The sequence below is a fragment of the Ixodes scapularis genome, unplaced genomic scaffold (genome assembly GCF_016920785.2).
Source record: "Ixodes scapularis isolate PalLabHiFi unplaced genomic scaffold, ASM1692078v2 PGA_scaffold13__105_contigs__length_92229423, whole genome shotgun sequence".
NCBI classification, from domain to species: Eukaryota; Metazoa; Arthropoda; class Arachnida; order Ixodida; family Ixodidae; genus Ixodes; species Ixodes scapularis.
In genome coordinates this window covers 54,871,880-54,892,252 of record NW_024609839.1, presented here as the reverse complement: position 1 = coordinate 54,892,252, position 20,373 = coordinate 54,871,880, and the positions used below count along the sequence as shown (strand labels likewise).

General features: G+C 42.2%; 1 protein-coding gene across 1 annotated transcript in view; it reads right to left on the bottom strand.

Moving 5' to 3' along the window:
• Window positions 1–7,280: 7,280 nt before the first annotated feature.
• The window catches only part of LOC120845828 (glutamate receptor 1), a 200,839-nt gene continuing 187,746 nt past the window's right edge, over window positions 7,281–20,373 (bottom strand). The window contains exons 15-17 of the mRNA XM_042289904.1: window positions 13,958–14,095; window positions 10,847–10,922; window positions 7,281–7,427 (exon numbers count right to left, since the gene is read on the bottom strand). Of these exons, the coding sequence (XP_042145838.1) occupies window positions 7,339–7,427; window positions 10,847–10,922; window positions 13,958–14,095 (303 nt within the window). The 3' untranslated portion in view covers window positions 7,281–7,338. The remainder of the gene's footprint in view (window positions 7,428–10,846; window positions 10,923–13,957; window positions 14,096–20,373) is intronic.

Sequence of the window (20,373 nt, the reverse complement as noted above, 5' to 3'; positions counted from 1 at the left end):
TGGTTGATCTGGTCCCAGCTTCAAACTGGGTTATTTGCCCCAGCATGCCCAGTTTGGCATGCTGGTCATGGTGGTTATACTGGTCATGCTGGTGGACTTGCCAACCAGTTTAAACTGTTTAAATAAATGCACAGGATAAACAAGCCAAGCTCTTCAGAAAAGCCAACTCGGCATCCAATTTATTATTTTCGTACTTGCGGCCGCCTCACATGAACTGTGATGCTACATATCCCCGGCGCTCACACAGTACTAACCGACGCACAGGCAGTGGTTCTCGGTACAAAGCCAAAAATGTTAATGAAACCAGATTGCTTATCTTTCAACACAAAAAATACTAGACACACACCAAAAACAGGCCATAGCTAAAGAAAAAATTACTCGGATGAGAGAAGCGAACCTGGGGTCCCGCCAGTGATGAGGGCGAAGCGGCAACTTGCGTGGTCGGCAGAGGCGAGGAAATTCGTGTGGCTTGGCTGGCATTGGCGACACTCCTTGGCACCACCGTCATTCACGAGCACACACACGTTCAAAGACACGAAGCGACGCTTCATTCGGGACGTCCGACATCTTCCCGCACTGAACGGACTGCCGCTCGCTGTCTCCTCAAAACCCGCTTCGCTTGCATCGTCGTTCAACTAGTCTCCAAACAACGCGCACACAGCCGTCCCTTCGAAAATCTGTCGAAGATAACCAAACGCGTCTAAAATTCTCCGTTCCTACCACTCTCTCTCTCTCTCTCTCTTCTCACACACAAATGTAGCTTGCAGCGCGCCTGACGCGCCCTGTCGTCTTCCAAAAACGAGAGGACAAAGAACAGGACGTGGCCTCGTTTTATCCTAAGCCGACCTTGGCGCGCGCGCTCCCAGCGACGCCATTTCGGCTATCTTTAGCCGACCTTGGCGTGCGCGCTCCCAGCATGACCAGCTTGACCACCACAATTATTTGTTCGACCAGAATCACCAGCTTGTCTCCCAGCATGACCAGCTTGTCTCCCAGCTTGACCACATTGGCTCCATGGAAAACCAGTTCGACCAGTTAGGACCAGACTGGCTCCCAGCTACACCAGATTGAATCTAAAACCAGATTCTAGTTAGACCATGCTGGTTTTTACTTAAACCAGACTGACCAGCTTAAATTCTACCTTGCCCAGCTTAAACCGGCTTGATTGCCAGTTAAACCAGTTTGACTACCACATTGACCAGATTGACCAGCTTAGTTACCAGCTTGGCCAGTTTGATTTTCATGGTGGTTTTTCCAATAGGGTACTATGAAAAAATGCATGTAATTCTTGACGACACAGCGCATTTTGTGACGTTACCCCGGGACCCCACTCCTAAATCTGAGAGATCCCTTGTTGATCACCTCCGCGATCTAAAAAAGAAGAAACGCCTAGACGATACCATGTACCGTCGTCTTTTTTCTTCTGACGGGTCTACAGCTAAATTGTACGGTCTCCCCAAAATTCACAAGCCCGAGTGCCCGTTGCGTCCTATTGTTTCATTTATTGGGTCTCCGACGTACAATCTGTCAAAGTATCTGGTCGAACTCATCACTCCGGTCACAGGTAAAAATGGTTTAACAGTACGGAATTCCCAAGAATTCGTGGGCCTGGTTCGGGATCACGTCCTAGACGAAGATGACATAATGGTTTCATTTGATGTTGTGTCCTTGTTCACGAATGTCCCCACGTCTCGGGCTGTTGAGATAGCCGAAACACGCCTACGTAGGGATGACACGCACATCGTTAACGGTGGATGATATTGTAATTTTGCTGCGTTTGTCGCATTTTACGTTTCGCGGACAAATTTATCACCAAATTGAAGGATGTCCAATGGGTAGCCCAATTTCTGTTACAATGGCAAATCTGGTTATGGACTATGTGGAGGAAACTGTCCTTGAACAGAGTATGCTCCCGATAGGGTCTTACAAACGTTATGTGGACGACACTTCTGTAATTTTAAACAAGGACCATGTCGCTGACTTTCATTTAGCTTTAAATAACGTTGAATCATCAATCCAATTCACACATGAGGTTGAACAGAACGGTGCGCTGCCTTTTCTGGATGTTAATGTGTTCCGAAATAGTAACGGTCGCTTAGATACAACAGTGTACCACAAAGCTGTGATACAGGCAACCTATTAAACTTTAACTCGCACCATTCTGTCGAACATAAAAGGGCTGTCGTAAAAGCTTACTACATCGGTCCGAACGCATTTCTTCTAATCCTCAATTGCACGCTTCTGAAGATGCTGTTATTGTTGAGCTGTTGATGAAGCGGAATCATCCGAAACGTTTTATTGATAACACGCGCAAACAGATGGGGCAAAGAAGAAGTCAGGATAATGGACCACTTAGGACAGGGCAAGTAACAATACCCTATTTGAGAGGTGTGTCTGAGTCTATTCGCAGGGCCCTCGCCCCTTTGAATATCCGCACTGCTTTCAAACCCCATCGTAAACTACGTGACCTCATTTCTAAACCTAAAGATTACACCCCCCCCCCCCCCCCCCCCCCCCCAGAGTCCCAGTGCGGTGTTGTGTATAAAGTGAATTGTCTAGACTGTCACGCATCCTACATTGGGGAGACAGGCCGGAAGCGCTGCACTCGCTTAAACGAACACAAAAGAGATGTGGCGAAGGCCACGCATGCGACAAGAGCGAAGACGGAACTCGTAGACCATTGTTGGAAAACGGGTCACTGTTTCGACTTTGAGAATGCGTCCACTCTGGCGCGCGAACAAAGGTGGGGTCCACGCAGGTTCGTGGATTCCTGATTCATCCGAAGTGACTCATCAGCTTGCAATACCAACCGCGGCCCCCTCCCCGATGTGTACGCGGACTTGCTTAAATAGGACTGTTGAAGTTTTTTCCCTCATTCCTGCTTGTAGGTTTCACTGATGATGTTTCCTGCATGGGAGACGAAACGTTTGATTAAATTGTTAATCTTGTTGAGTAAAGTCGGAGCTGTTTTTTTGATCATACTTTTTGTGGCGTAAAATTGTCTTTGCGTGTGCTTGACGTCATTGGTGACATTAAAGCAAAAAAGAGCATGTGATAATGATAAATTATCTTGTAGGAGAACATGCTGGGGGTAAAAAAAAGAAAAGAAGAAAATCACAAAAAGTTTGAAAACAGTAAAAACACGCTTCTCTGCCTGTAAAGGGTGCACCGCCACTAATTGAGCTACGTTGTTGGGAAGCAGACTTTAGAATTTGCGCAGCATTATGTTAAAAATTTAACCGCGTTTCTTTTCTTTCTTTTGCTGTCTAGGGATAGATAAGAAAAAAATTAACTAGATTGTGTTCTTATCCTATATAAGAGCTATTTCTTTAAATAAGTAAGACTACATTACATATTTTAATTGTTTACACTAAAGAAAATCATCGTAAACAAATATCTACACCAAATTAAGCTACACATTGAGCAAATGCCATGTGTCGTTCTACATTTGTTTTCTTTTAGTGTGGCCACCTCAAACTTCTGATGTTACAAATGTTTTTTACTACAAATCCTAATTTTACAACGTCCATTTAAATTTCCAGTTCCTCGGTAGCTTTCAAGCGGTATTCACAGCGAATTTAGGCACCGTCTTTATCCCAGCTTTTTATTTACAAGGAAGCCATCGACCAGGACGGCGCCGTCACGCCATCTATCGCACAACGTGCGAACCAAGCAGAACGAGCAGAGCAGGCGAACAAAATTTAGGCTGCTGTAGGGGGGGAGTGGAAGAAAGGACCGCCAACGGCTTTTATTTTTGTCCTTGAACGTCTTTTTTCAGTCAAAACATACCGACATATAGTTGTTTCCGCTTAAATGACTCAAACAATGACCTGAAGAGACGCGGAATGCTATCCGAGGTGTCGCTGAGATAGTTCTTTGCTTTGTCCAAGTCGCAGATGCAAACCCTAGTGTTTTACCTGTTTGCTCATTAAATTATTCTCAAAAAGAACAATAGCAACTGGATATATCGCGCCGATGCTCTCTAAAAGTTTGTGGGACAACCCAAGTGAGTTGTGATATATTTCTGCCGTGCTCTTAAATCGCTGTTTTCGTTTGTTAGAATTGAATTGTTTGACAGGTTTTCGTTGTGAATGTCGGCCGTTTGAGTAGCTTTATTTTTTAAACCGGATGCGTCTGTATCAATCATCATAATCTTCTTTTTTTATATTCGTGTGCCCGAAAACAACTCGAAGGTCTTCACTTTGGTGCCGGCAGGTGAGTACTACAAATAAAATGACAAACAATTAAATAGAAAAATAAACAGCAGTCAAGGATCCGAAACAGTCGAAATGCACTCACCTTGGTTTGGTGGTTTTAACTTTATAGATGAAATGATCTGAAGTAGGTAGCAATGTAAGAGCCTTTTTGAGTATAAATATATGCTTACATATTTGTGGCTTTATGAATTTAGGCAAGTGATAAAATGGCAGTAGATGCGGAATAGTTAATTGAACGAAATTGGACAAAATTTTTGTTTCACCCGTATACGTGCTATTCTTTCAATAATTCTCGCTACTTTTGAAAAAAAAAAATGTTGACTGAAATGACGCCGGTTTGCGTATCGCCTGCCATTAAACGTGGCAATGTTGTTGGTCTTATATCTTTACAGGAATAGAGCAGCACTTTGAAATTCCACAAGGTGAGATTCACAACTAATGTACATCTTCCATAAAAATTTGAGATTTCTACAAACAGACGCAAAATTTTTCAGCGGATATTCAAGCGATTCTGGGCAAGCGAGTCTGGGCCATTCCTTGGATCCTGTCATTTTCGTTCGAAAGGTATCCCAAATGCAGTGCAGAGAACTATTTCAGCTTTCAAGTTTCGAGCATAACGGTCACGTTTATGGTGATTAATATTTTTGAATGCACGGCCTGCTAACGGTACTAAAAATATAATAGAAATTTACTTACCGAATTGCGAAGTTCCAGAAAAAACAAACCAAAAAACACTTGCCTTTCCGATGTACGACCCTTCCTTTGTAGCGTAACATATCACAGAGAACAAACTTCACTACCCTTGACAAAATGAATTATAAGAGCGCACAGAATTCTGTAAGAAACAAGACTGAAGAAACTTTATTTTACAATAACTGTCGTTACCTATATACGTCTGAATTTACAGCCGAAGTATGTGAAGTTGATCTGTCGAACTTTTAACAACGTTTTTGAAGAGGAAAAAAAAAGTGTCAGGGCAGAATACAAAACATGGGGGTGCTCATTTCTTCGCTAAATTAAATATAACTTTTCATTGATAAATTTATCTTTTCACATCGCCTGTCGAGCACAAATTTTGTTTACTCAAAAGTTTGTCCAGGGAATTAAACTTCAGTAATGGTTGTGAACAAGCAAACTGTTGTTATACACATTTGACTAGTCCTAATAAGGTAATATATGCTCATATCAAAACAATATTGTAGAACATTGGTTATCCAGAATAATCTGAATCTTGCGGTGATTACCGTAGTTCATCATAAAACGAGTGAATACTTCCACGTGCTACACGAAATATGCTGTCTTTCAAGTATCAACAAACAGACACACAGAAAAACGCCGGTCAAGACGCGTTTTTCTCTCTATCTTCTTTGTACACAAACAGCCTAAAACATTTCCCGTCAAAAAACAATTGCACCGGGAACAGTCGTACTCTTGGAATAGTGTGAATTCTCATTGATACTATGGTGCATGTCGTTAAAATGAGATTGCAGAGACACACAGTAAGTATATGCAACGAGCCTGAAATATAGCGAAAGAAAGAAATGCGACCGAAACCATTTTTGTAGCTTAATAGTGTATAACACAAACACACACACATTCACACATACGTTTTGTCTCAGTCTCCAACAACTTAAAAAAAAGGCGAGGCGTGCCAATATTAGCAATGACAAAAAATCTTGATCGAGAAACCCCATTGTAGAATAAACATTCAGGGCTTTTGTCTTGTCACGTCCCGCGCCTCTAAGCTCATAGCGACAGCAGTTAAAAACGCTCGCGGGACAGTCTTTATTATTGCACGTTTAGACAAAATCATTTTATTAAATTGCAGGAATGCGCGGGGACTCGAAGACGTGCCGTTATTCACAAAACAATAATAAGAAGAGCAAGATGAATTGTTCTAAGATACGTCAAGAGCCTCAGAGTTGTAACATTCATAGATTCATACGCTTATGGTCAAGAAGAATCACTAAAACGTTTCACAGAGTAATTCATATAATGGAAATACGCAGTTTCATACTTCTGAAATATTTTATGCGGTTACGATCGCAGTTCGTTTATTCGGACACATTAAAAAACGTAGCTTTATTATTTTTTTTTTTTTTTTTTAAAGAAGATGGCGTATACTTGTGCCAAACAACAATCCCAAGTTTCTCTCGTTTTGTGTTATCCCCGTTTGAGAACCAACAATTAAAAAGTCTTCGCATTGTTATGTTCTTTAACAAACTTTAGAAATATCCTAACATTAGGCGGAACATGTTATTCAGAGTTTCACTAAGCCCCACGGGGACACCGGTGATTCTTGTTGTTTCTCGCGTTATTTGAGCCCATAGTGAGTTTAAATGGATTGTATGCTACCACTCGTAACAGGTGTGCTCTTTGAGACTTTTACGAACATAGGAAACACCAGTGTGTTTCGTTCATTTAGCACGTGACCCAAGCCTAGCAACGACCGACAAAAATAGTGATAGCTGTAACTCGTCCTAGATATTGGAAGAAAAAATTCCGCAGAAGTAGCTAAATGCTATCAAAAACAGCAACAAAAAAAAACACACAAAAAAACAAGTGCAAAAACAATTGAATATAATGATTGCAGTTGAAGCATACGCATGTACAGAATACTTTTACACTCTCAAAATGTGAAGGGTGCATCCAAGTCTCAAAAGTTGTGCAAATATTTTCTCGTCAAAGTTGTTAATAAACAGCAACTTCACGCGGAAAAAAAAATGACGGTGTCATCACTCGGGAATAAAGCGAAAACAAATATTTTCGAAAGGACAATAAAATAACGGAGTTCCACAGATTTTTCCAACACGTTCAGTACAAGCCCCGCACCAAGTGCAGGGCACCAAATACCTTCACGAGTCCTGTCAGCCAGTCAGTCCCATGGCAAAACAGCATTCGATGTAGCACCTTGCGAAGCCCCCTTCGACGCTGTCGTGGCAAAGAAACACACAACATGACGAGTTTCTCGTTGTTTCCTTTCTTTTTCTTTCTTTCGGTAATAATGCTTCTTGGTTCTGTGCTGGGCGTTGATCGGTAGTTGCGGTTATAACAGCGGACGATGACACAGCCTTGACGTCACGCTTTCGTGGGTGACTGCAGGCGACCGGTGAAGCCGAGGTCAAACTTGCGTGTGGGTGTTTTCACCAAGAGGATCAGCGAGGTGATCCACCGTCAGTGCGTTTGATGGGGGACTGTACAGCTGCTGCAGGTCAAAAACAGATACAGTCAACGGTCACTCTGAAACTGATCAATAGCTTCCTTTTTTATAAGCTATTTCATGAGACTTTGAGGTAGTTATAGGGACGGGCAGCTTAAAGAGATTGTCCGGTCAAACTTTGTCTTTCAGAAAACAATTAAATTGTATTGTCATTGCTTTAAGGAATATCATCCGCACAATGTCCGAACTTTTAATCATCCACAACAAAAGTAATTCAATTTTAAAAAGTGCCCAAATGGTCACATTTCACCTGCAATACACACAGCGTTTCCGATCGCAACAACGGAAGCTCTGACGTAGCATCAGCCAAAGAAAGCCCCCTCAGCGTTTAACTGCTGTCTCTATAGAATAACTTATTTCCAAGAAAGACAAAGTTACGTTATTGAGGGATGCTCAATTTTTCGACGATAATCTTTGCTCGCACGATCAACCATGTTGATCAAAACCCGGAATAAGTGAACACCCGCGACTCTGACGTTACCACGCCTGGTGTGACGTCACGACACGACCAGTCATGCATACTTGCGTAATTTGGCGTAAAGTTTCGTATTGATGTTCATAATTGATTTAACGAATATTTAGGCGTCTTTCAATGAAATAAATATTACATATGATTATATTTAGGCCCTGTCTATGTGACCAGCAAAACAACAAACAACTTAGAAACTTCCATATATCACCGGACAATCCCTTTAAGAAACAGAGTGCGTGGCTTATCGCGTTTATGTCTCTGGCTTTGTGATTTGCTCTTTTAGTGCTCTTATTGTCTAATGTTGCCCAACAGGCCTCCTGCATTCCTGAGGAGGCGCTGCAAAAATGGACTTGTTAAGACTTGTTTTGGAAAGTACCATAGCCTCCTCTATAATCTCAAAGCCTGGCAGTTCGACGCCGTAGCCATAGAGTGCTCGGTCGCAGATTTGGAGCGCGAGGATCTGGTAGCAAAGAGCATCAAACAGCCATATCTCGTCAAACCTGGACGTCAGCGCACAGCTTTTGCAGTGGCGAGGACCCGAAACACACTTGTTCGCTCGGGAGAAGTGTGTTTCGGCGTCCCGCCACAGCGGGGCGCCAGTGACATGGCTCTTCTCTCATCTGTTGTCTGCCGCTTCCAATTTTCTTTCCGGCTGCCACTTCTCGTGGTGATCTGCCAGGAGTTGTCAGTATATAGGAGGCTATGGTAGTACAAAGTTTAGAATCTCAAGCTGTCTCACGTCTAGAAGCGTGCATGCATGCTCTTGGTGCGGAATGCAATCACAGGAAATACAAAGAAATAACAAAAACTCGAACACCGTCGAAGCACCGATTTAGAACTAGGATGCTAAAAGCCTTAGCCAAGAGATGCCGTTTCACAGTTTCACGTGTAAAAAAAATAAAAAAAAGAAGCGTTTTAACGCCGCCACCCAGAGATAAGGAACGTGTACCCTAGCGGTGGTGGCATGGATCTAGCAGTTTCGATTGTCTTCCGGCGTTGAATCTATATTCAATTTTGGACGTCGAATTATGTTTCTTCGTTCTTCAGCATTACACAGAAAGAAGAAATCTCCGCGAAGGCGCCACAAGTAGTGCAAGACCCAATGAAGTGAGCTTGTACTACTAAAAATAAGGGCGGCATAGTTTGTTCAGAATTTCCCCGCAGGACGCCTATCTTGTTGGGTGAGGAGTGATACGTTAGAGTTCGGAACTCAATACGACGTCCGGCGTTTGCTAAGCTGTCTGTGGTGATGGGGCTGACCAAACTTCTTTTGCCAATATATTGTCCTGCGAAAATTAAAATGAAACTCATGGGTTGTTGCCCCCAAAAAAAGGTAACGTCCCAGTTAGCCACAAATTCCCAATAACAGGAATGAAGGGCAAAAAAGATGACGAAAACTTGTTCCTTTTTTGTTCCTGTAACTCGTCGAGACTTAATAACACTTAGGCAAATGTCATCTGAGAACTCATAAATGTTATACGGAAAGACTGGATTGGACTGAGTTGATTCGGGGAGTTGCTCGAATGCAATTTGAACTGCCTTCCGACCATACTTTTGGTTCTTTAGCGACGCACCAGTTACCACTCCAAGTATTCGATGTCACTGCCTCTTGAGTTCTTCATACCAGATTCAATTTTCTTGGTGTTTTGTATTATATTTCATAACGTACAATAAAAGGCAAAGCTCGGCTAATTTCTATATTTCTTACGCTTGTTCGGAGCTATCAGAACGGTGCATTTGGTGAGCGCGTTGTTCAGTTCCACTCCCCAATGGCGTCTCTTCGTTATGCTTGGAAAACTTAGCACCAGCCCCATAATCCTCCCAACTTGGATACCACCCCCAATTGTTTCAGGTATGTGCAAAGAGATGTTCTTATTGTAAAAAACAAGTGCAAAACTCTACCTGAAGGAAATGTCGGACCTTTACTTTAATCTGCTGGGACACAACCTTATGTCGTAGTTAATTTTTTTTTTATAAAAGACGCCGAATTGTTTAGTGAGCAGACGACCTTTAGGGAAGACATAGCACTTGACACAAATGTTATAAGCCTCTGATGTAGCGCAGGAGAAATCAGTGTTTTTTTCTTAGAATAAACAAGAACGACTGCATTTTATTTTGATGGTTACGCTTTGAATGGCGTTCTTGGTCTTTGTCACTGAGGCTCAGCAGGATGTTGGCTCGTGACATCGCCAGGTGCAGAGAATCTGTCCGACATATTCTCTTGTTAAGAACTTGTACATAAAACGCAAAATGTTAACATACCCCACAGGAAACTTGTATTGCCCCTCATGCAAGATTTCGGGCGTCGTATGTTTAAATAATTATGCATTGCTACCTTTAGTTTTAAGTTAAGGATGTGTGGCAAAGGTGCCACTTGGTGCAGAGGCAAATTGGGACTGAAATTGCCAAGAGGATACTCAAAAAGAAAATTGAAGCACGAGAAATATTTCTAAAGTACGGCATGGGAATATAGTCAGATTAAATAAATTAAGTGACAGTGGCTACGTCCTGTATTTAGTTAATGCTGTAATAACTTTACCTTCGGCAAACATAGGTTTTAATGTAAATTTAATATAAACTTGTCTTACATTTGGCGCTTTCAAATGAAAGTAATAACTTATGCAGCAGACAAGTATGAGCGAATTAACGTCTGATGCGTAGGTATGGAAACGTTCTTTTTGTTAACACCTTTTTGCGCAATTATATTCATGGGTCTTCAGCTAGATCTTCAGATGTTGCTAGTGTTTATTGCAGCTCGGAAGGGCGTTAAAGTTGATCTGAGGTTTCTTTACGTGGAATATGAGAGATTGTGCCTTACCGGGATGCAGTGGGTGCCAGGGCGGGACAACGGACAACACACACATTTGTGACAAGACAGGTTTGCAGGAACGCAAAAAAATAAGGATCAAGTACCCAACTAGAGAGAGCCTTGCCGTACCCTTCCACGATCGCCATTTTGAGTTCCTGTGATGGACATGCGTACTTTGGCCTTCATAGCCTCGTACATTGTCATCTGAAAGAGAAATCGAACGTAAGAGCGCTATTTGAGGGACGCGAGGACAACGACTGTTTTTAATGGCATCGCGGGAAAGATTCCTGTGTACTTTATTCTGCAATCACCGAGCGTCACAATTTAAAAAAAAAAATGCCAGTAAAAGAAAAGAAAATAAGTTATGGCGGGATAGAAAATTAGTGCAGAAATTTCAGTATAAGTCACTCTCTTACCTGCGAAATTGTCGTCGCTAGCGATAAGACCCTTTCTTGTTATGCTTCGCGCTAGTGAAACTATAGCAATTAATCTCAATCCAAATTTATTTCCTTTTTGTTTTTGATAGGCTTCTACAGGAGTCTTCCAAGGGCTTCTGTAAGCTGTTTAACGAAATAGTGTCCAAAATATTCGTACGAAAGCTACGCATCGCCGCCCCCTCCCCCTCTAAGAAATAATACTGTTACTGTGACTGCCAGATACAATTAAAGAACAATTTCAATTAAAGATGAAGATTTTTTACTTATTTACAAGTAATTGACTATTTTGAAAAATAAAATGAAGGGATTGTTTAGTGATAGCTGGGCAGTGCATCATGAAAACCCAGTAGGTCAGTCAACATTCATAAAGGTTCAAGGTGCCTGCAAACTTCTACGTAGTTCAAGACAAACGGCGGCTGCACGCACTTTTGATGTGTTAATCAGCCTGCGTTTTCCAGCCAGTGGCCTTGTACTGCGTGGTCAAAGCGGTGCTGAGAAACCTTTAAACGCTTTGCCATCGTATACTTTACGTTGCGTTTTATTTCACATTCGCAAGCCGCTTCACTCAAAAAGCTAGTCTGGTCACAATGGGGGAAAAGAGTTTGTTGGAGCACCTTTTTTTGCAACCCTGCTTAGGTCGTAGCAAGACTCTGATGGTCTAGAAGGGAAGGTATGATATTTGCCCGGGCGAAAGGGGTACTTCAAATCCAGCCTAGACAGCGGAGGGTGACGATGATGATGATTGTGATAGTTCTGCTGCTTTTTACTTTGTTTGATTTGCAGCGGACGAGCTCGAGGAACTCCCATTTCCTAACCAAATTTAAAGACAGAATGTTAAAAAAGAGTGTATTGCCTGTGCGTGCAGTTGCGCCAACTTTTTTGAGTTTCCAGGGTGTCTTCAAACAATGACAGTTATTTTGTATGTAATAACTAATGCTGATTTTTTGTATATCACACGATTTATTTTTGCTTGCATAAAAGCGGAACATTAAGACTAAATTGATATGGTTAAAAGAACAGAGTGTATTTACCACTAAGCTCAAGCTTAGCGATAGATACACTGTGTTTCTGTTTTTGAAGCTTCATTTAATACTGCTGAACGTTCCTACAGTTCAAATATTTAAAACAAATTCGAGCAGCCTTTTTTGTTTTCATGTATTTCCGGGAATCAGAGTGATTCGGCATTCCACGAGAAATGGTAAGCACAAATAAATTTAATCAAAAGGTTTACGATGGTTACCCATTCCAATCTGCTGATTTAATTCAACGTCATAGTCGTGTTTATTCTGCCCAAGATTTCACACAATTTTACAGTAGTGTTCGAGTGTTTTACTACGTGTGACTTGATTTTACCCCTCTGGCCGATTTCTCAACAAGTGTCCCTGATGATATCATTTCGCGAATGATTGTGCATTGATGATGGCGCACGTATTTTTTCTAACGCGTGGCTGCTTTGAAGATTTAAAGCGTGTTTCGAACATTTTCTGAGTTTTTACCATAAGGTGGTCTTGAACCAGTTGTATTCTTATTTATAACCATTTTCATCTAAAGAAAAAAGTAAGTTTTGCGCATTGTTCACACGCGGTGCGAGGTAGTTTTTACGTGATTGTGTTGTCAGAGGAAAAAGCAATGCTTTTGGCGTTTCCAACGTGTACGTCTTGATAAGATAACATTTCTTTAATCTAACATTCACCTACATATATCTTAATTATCCACATAAAGGGGGAAATTAGTGAGGCTCCTTGAGGAGCCGGACTTTTTTTATTATGGCTCTTGAGGTGAAAACTGGTATAGGTCATGTTAAGTGTTTTTTTTTTTATTGCTCCTACTGGACTACAATACAAGAATTAGTAAACACTACTTTAGTGATGTGAAGCCACTGCAGTGCAATCAAGAACTATAAAAACTCTGAGGGAAAAATAGATACAAAAATAGAAGTTATATGAAACTAAACGTAACTAAAACCTGGTCGTGGATTCTGAAAAAAGGAGAGAAGAACCGCGCTCTGCATTTTTGCATTTGTTTTTATTATGTCCTTTTAAAGTCACCGGCTGCCCAATCTGATTGATCGCTCCGCAACCAATAAGATTGCGGTATTAGTCTATAAATATGTTGAAGAACCAATCACGGAGCAGGAGGCGTGCACGAATTAAGACATGCCCTGCGATTTTCTTATGCTGTCAATGACTACTGTTTAAAGAAACATTACCTCTACGTTTATAGCTTTAGAAAAAAAACATTTCCTTACTCCTACGTTTATCTGCTTGAAATATAAACTTTTTTTTAGGATAATAAGAACGGGAGTAGAAGACAGAGATAAAAAGGAGGAGATCTAGAAGTAGTGGCGTGGTGCGTGAAACGCGTCTCCGATTAGAGTGTATAGTGCGTCCAAAAAAGTGGTCCCTCAATTTCTATCCGATTACGGCATAGAAGTGTCACGCTGTCACCGGTCGCGATCCTGGCGGCATCCCAGCAGCGGTGGTGGGCGTGGCAGACGCCTGTTCTGCTGCAGGTCGCTCTCCAGCTTTGCAGACTGTGGAAGCTCCGGCAACCAGGAGTTGGGACGACGCGACGGCAGCGACACTCGCGTTAGGCTCGTGCTTTTCGCCAGCATTTTTACGACCAACCGCCAGGATCGCGACATCCGACAACGTGGCACTTTGGCTTTTGTAACGTCATTGGTTACCACTTCGGGAACACTTTTGATGTATTGGAGGAATAGGAGACGTCAAACGCACCGGCCGGAGACGCGTTTGAGGCACCGTAGTAGAGGGCAAAAGTGTTTGTTACGACATAATGTACCTTTGAACGCGCCGCTTCCATGCGAGACTTGTAGCAGAATTCTAGCAGGGCAACGACCATCGCCAGCACTAGGCCGCCTATTAGGATGTAGAAGCAGCCAGCCACGTTGCTGAGTGTCAACTCGTTCTGGGTGGATTCCTGCAACGGGAGAGAGAGGGGGAGCGAATATTAGAACTTGGCTGAAATAATGGAAACAACTGATCGAATTGTTCTATTGTCCACACAAAGAAACCAGCAGCACTGCAGTTTTGCCGAGCCGGCCATATTTTTTTTTACATGCTACAATTGGTCAGAGAGCAACATTGATGCGTTTGGAATAAATTAAATTAATTTCATTCATTCAGTTATTCATTTATTGATTCATTCATTATTATTTTTAGTGCTCATAAACAGCGGATGCCTGGGTAATAACATGCAAACGGTGAAATATAAATTAGTCAGACATAGCTTATTGGCTAAATAAATTTTAAAAATCTGAGTTGAAAACATTAACTGCTGCACCGATGCGAGTGATAGGGCTAGTTAGAATGAATTGATTAACAAATAAATGGTTCACATATGCTTGCTGCTTTAAACTACGTACTCTATAAATACGTTTGTGAGTTCGCTTTCCTGTCGGTGATGGAGAGGAAGAGTCCCAGATTACACTAAAAAAAAAGGATGTAGTCCGCGGACGGTTTTGTCTAACAATAGTTTAACGGTCAGCCATGGGACGTGCGCACTTGTCCGGATGTGGGTGCGGGGGAGGACGTATATAAAAGATCGTTTCGATAAGAGTTGCTAGCTGAGTTTAAGATGTGTGTCCGGTGCCCATTCTTTACTTCGTCTTCGACCTTAACGATGTGTAGTAGTCTCACACTCATTTGTCTCATCATAATGCACCCCAAAACTTTAGTTCTACGTAGAGCGCACTGCCATCGAACTAACGGCCACAAGTTTTACGAAGGGCTTGACAACGGTGCGATAGAAGATATTAAACAGGTAAAATACGTATCAAAAGCTAAAAAAGACAAAACGAAAAACACTAATGTTTTGCAGTAGGGCCAAGAAAACCCCGATTAATTTTTTTGTAGACAGGAACAGGTTCATTCACTATTTTAATAAGATGTACCACTCGGCTACCAAGCCCTTCGTGAACATTGGTAGCTTCGGATTGACGTCAGCGCGCTGTAAGTCGAACTGAAGTTTTAAGGTATGTTTTACGAGGCCAGGGGGTGTAAGCACTACATACCCTATTTTCGAGAGTGTATGGCGAATACGAGCATACGTTTAGGTCACGAAATCACAGTGTTGTACGGAGTGGCGTTCCTAGGAACGACGTTCCCAGAACGCATTCGTTTCAGTGTGAACGGAGAAATGCCACCGTTGCAGTTTGCATTGCTGGAAGTGGAATGTGATTTCGTTACGTTTTTGTACGAAACGACAGGAGAAACAGTGTTCCATTTTTTTTTTGTAAGTTAATTTGAATTTTGAAGGCATTTAGGCTTTGTATTATCGACTATTTTCCCCTCTAACTTCAATTGATGGGGAGGTGTCCAAAGGATAGTCGAAAACAGGGAACTTAATAGGAAAAAGAAAGTGATTGTGGCGACGCGACAGTTAGTTTGATCTGAATATTTTCACCATCTTGCTTAATTTTATCTACGAATTATTCGGCACGTGTACTATTTCATTAGAATAGGCCAATATGACGTTAATGTAACGAAAAGTTATAATTTTAAAAATTTAAAGGGAACGCGTTCCTTTCGACCCACTGGAACCTGTTACGGGAACTCGGTCCAGGATTGAGAAAGAACGAGGAATGAGTTTCCGTTCTTGTTTTGAAGGAACGGGTTGTAACACTGAAAAGATGTTCTGTGCTCAGGAACGGTGGCCCAGTAAAACGTCATTCTAATCGTCCCCATTTACATCAATGTTTTTGTTTTCTAATTACAATTTGAGCATCGTCCTTCGCTGGCAATCCTCTATTGTTTGTTGTGGTCGGCTGCAAAGCGAAATCCCGCAGAATTGGAGTGCAGGCTCCCGGTCTTTTTTTTTTTTTACCTTTTACCCGACTATAAACGTCTAAAAAACAACGCACTATTTTTGCTCTGTGTTTTTGTCATAAAATCTAAAAGCGCTAACAAAGACGAGGACAAAAATGAAGGCGAACAGGACGAGCGCTTACTCTCAACTGAACATTCATTTAAAAACAGCTAAAGCAAACAACGTCCGACAAAAATACACTGAATCACTCAGAGGCGTCAGTGTATTTTTGTCGGAGGTTGTTTGCTTCAGCTGTTTTTAAATAAATGTTCAGTTTAAAGTAAATGCTCGTCCTGTTCGCCTTCCTTTTTGTCCTCGTCTTTGTTAGCGCTTTTAAATTTTATATCATGAACCAACTCGCCCGCTTCGCCACTTTAGTACAGTGTTTTTGTCTTTCGCGGGAGTGATGTGTCGTGAGGATCTTTCGCTCGCCATAGGCTGACAGTGGTCCTGGTAACGGAACATGCTCCTCCTTCGCCGGAAATGACCTCGGTGTGTTGAATGTTTTTTTTTAATAAAGAAATTGGCCGCGTAACGTACTGTTTTACATAGAACAGGACCTTCATCATGAATAAGGTCTCTTAAAATGCTGATGCTCCAGGCAAGGTACCCACGGTGGAGAATAGCTTCGCTAGATGTTGCTAGTGTACTCCTACCTAAAATAAAGCTTACCTCGCGCCTCCAGGTCTGTTGTGTGTCAGTAAAAATGTTAACCCGATTCTGGCATTGGGCCGGTACCTATCTAAAACGAATGGTACGCTCTACGAACTAAGCTGACCAGGAGCTATTCGTCAGTAGAGCAAACGGATGTCAACACTTGCCATTAATCTGAGTTGTACACACCACAAGGGTGAATATCTGGTGTTGAATGGTTAGGACGTTAACTACTTAGGGAACGTTCTCAGGGGGAAGAAGGGTTGCGCAAGACATAAATGAATTCTACCTGAGACGAAGTAAAACTCTGACTGCAAACACTCCTGCGTAAAAATCAGAATAACTTAATTTGCCTTATGTACGCGGATGATGGTAATGGTAAGGGGGGGGGGGGGGGGGGGGCAGGACGGCTGAGTATCCAAAACATCTCACGATCTGCCCTTTTTGTATTCGCCTACCAAATTACAAGATTTGGTAGACGCAGAGACATATGATGCAATTATGAGTAGTCCTCGTATATTACACCATCTGTCGCAAGACGTCACTTCTACACATACACAAATATTCACGCTCGGATGAAATATAAATTTCGAAATACGGTGCTCTCCATTTGATAAAAATGAGCCGTTCCTCTATAGTATTTTCAGTAGAACCGCTCAATTTAACTTGTGAAGCGCCTTAAGAATGAGAACCCGAGGAAGACGAGACAGGACCAAGCGCTAACTTACATATGAACGTTTATTGAAAAACACTTACTATTTATACACAAATTCAGGTTCCCGACACCAAAAAGGAAAACTCTCTCTCAGTTGAGTGGACTGACGGTGCACCCACGCAGCTATCCTCGCCCTTTACTATAATGCAGTAGGCTTCAAACAATTCTCTCTCAGTTTTGTGTTTTTAGTTTTCCAACTATTTTTGTTTTGTCCAGATGAGGCGCCGCACGGACACCCATCACAGTGAATTGCTAGATTACCCGATGGGGAACTTCGAACAGATAAGACGTGCTCGCGTCCCCTATCGTTGATGCACATCCCCGTTTGCCCTAGATACGCTTTTCCGCAAGTCACGGGTATTTCGTAAACAACTGACGCCGCGTATATCGGGCAAATGGGGAGGTGCATCAACGATAGGGCACGCGAGCACGCCTTATCTCTTAGAAGTTCCCCGTCGGGTAATCTAGCATTTCATTGTGATAAGTGTCCGTGCGCGCCTAATTTCGGCAAAACAAAAATAGTTTGAAAACTAAATAACAAAACCGGGAGAGAATTTGTTTTGAACCTACTGCATTCGAGTAAAGGGCGAGGATAGCTGCGTGAGTGCACCGTCAGCCCACTTAACTGAGAAAGAGTTTTCCCTTTTTGTGTCGGGAGTCTGAATTTGTGTACAAATAGTAAGTGTGTTTCAATAAACGTTCAGTTTTAAGTTGGCGCTGGGTCCTGCATCGTCTTGCTCGTGTCCTCGTTCTTTAGGCGCTTCACAGGTTAAACATGTACCGACTAGCCTACCTATACCTTTTACGCTCAGTTTAATAATTGTCAAAAGAAGTATGCATTAAAACTCAAAGCAACAATTGACACTTCTCCGGATGAAAATTGAGACCAAATGTAATGCCAATAGGTACAACCAAGCAGAAGCAGAGTAGAACTGAAGAAACCAAACAAAACTGCTACCTCATACTCATATGGGTCACCACCGAATTCCATGTACATGCGGCTATCACTGTCCAAGGCAACGTGGTGCTTTCCGGTTTGAATCGTGTTGGCAGGCTTGATCCGCCGCCGCCGCTGTTGAGAAATCCGCACCGGTACATTTGTGCATGAAAAGTCACTATTTTCAAGAATGATTTTTTAATGTCATATTTTATATAAATTTCTATTTCTGTGCGATACTGAGACAATCGGTTTATTGGATAGAAAGACGTTAAACAAAACAAAACTCTCTTTGGGGTAAGAAATTATTTTTCGCTATTTTTGACGTCCTAAGAATGATGTATGCGATACATAGTTTGCTTCAAGATTTCGTCGATGTTGTTTACAATGTTCTACAAGGTCTCCAAACGACACGAATGTCGAACTTAAAGAACGTAATGTATTTTACCTTGTTAAATGTCTCGTACTAGCAAAGTTTACTTTAAGTTCTTTTAAAATTGTCTATGAAAAACAACAAAAATATATATTGATAAGAAATTATTTTTCCACTTAAAGGGGCACTGCAATGAAAAAAAAATCTTCTTTTAAAGGGACACGTATAATAATAAATAAAATAGACCACAAAAAATGCGAGCAATATTTACGCCGTTAGATGCAATTTAGGTGCAGAAAGCGCACGTCGCAGACCGCTAAGCCTTGCCCCGTCTTTACAAGGTGCTTACATCTCTCACTGGCTGGATAAGCGATATACTTGAGAGAGGTTGGTTGTAAATTTGCATCTCTGTGCAGTAATATTACTTTATTAGACTAAATTTTATATTTGAGAAACAAATATTCTAGATGGAGCCATTATTGTTTTCAACCATGTCCCGACATTGCTTTTCCGTTTCTGTTTCAAACGACAACAGATATGACTGTCGGCGTTTGCTGTGCGCTCAACGAGCGTATCTCGTTAACCTGCTTTTTTTTATATGAGTGCAAGTCCTTCCGTGTTTACTGAGGTGTTTAGGGGAAGACCTCAACCGACCTAGTTTTCAACAAACAACTGTCGCAAGGGCACGTCTTTGGAAGCGCTCTGCGGGTGCATGTTTTCGTAGCTGGATTGTCCTAAGTTTAGCGTCCTACGTCGACTATGCAGCTCGATCCCGCTTGATTTGTTCGTTTGTTCGTGTTTAATCCGAATAAAATATCGGTTTTCGTATAAAAGGAACCTTTGTTCTCTGAACTGTGCAACCGCCATGATTGCAACCATGGTTTCAATGCCGAAAAGATAGCTACACAGGTGAGAATTCGCGAGCCCTTTTGGGCGGAAAAAGTAGGACGTTCGGCTCGCATCAAGTTAGTTCAGGTATGTTCCCGTCATTTCGCTTCAGAAGGCAAGCAGCTCTCAAGTTTTGCAGTGCACCTGGCCTAACAAAGAGAATATTTTTACGTCGCGTTTGAAGTCTGCGCCATAACCCTCACTGATCTCGCTCGCAGATACTATGTGAAAAAACAAAAACAAGAACAGTAAAGCTAGAAAGACTGGATATTTATTTTGTTGATCGTTTAGTTCTCTCGGTCGCTTATTACCGCACATCGACCGACGCTGACAGTCGCTTGTATTGGACCACAGCTCGTGCTTGATGGAACGCTAGAACGCCGCTTTCATGAACGCGTCTACTGAGCGTTGCAGAGGTTTTTTAGACGTGGTCTGGAAAGCAGACGAACGAGGGCGAAAACGGACGTCGACGCGTAGCGTTCGCGCCCGCGTCTCATGGGCATTGCAGACGACGATAGACGGCGTTAAAAAAATAGCAGACAATTCCGGAGGCTGCCGTGCGTCTGCTCGCACCACTAGCAGGCAGTGTCAGACGCTATGCTTTAAACGCACCGAATGTCGCGAGAGGGAGACACTAGGCTTGCGAGCGTGTTCGGTCGAGCAGCCAGGCCTGTCCAGTAGTAATGGGCAGGGCGACTGATTTGCGGGCGGAACTTAGAGCGGGTCATGACCTACACCTAAATTACGCATAACAGCGTCAATATTGCGCGAAAATGTATTTTGCGTGGCAAAACTATTAAAAAAAAGTGTCCCAAATAAGCAAT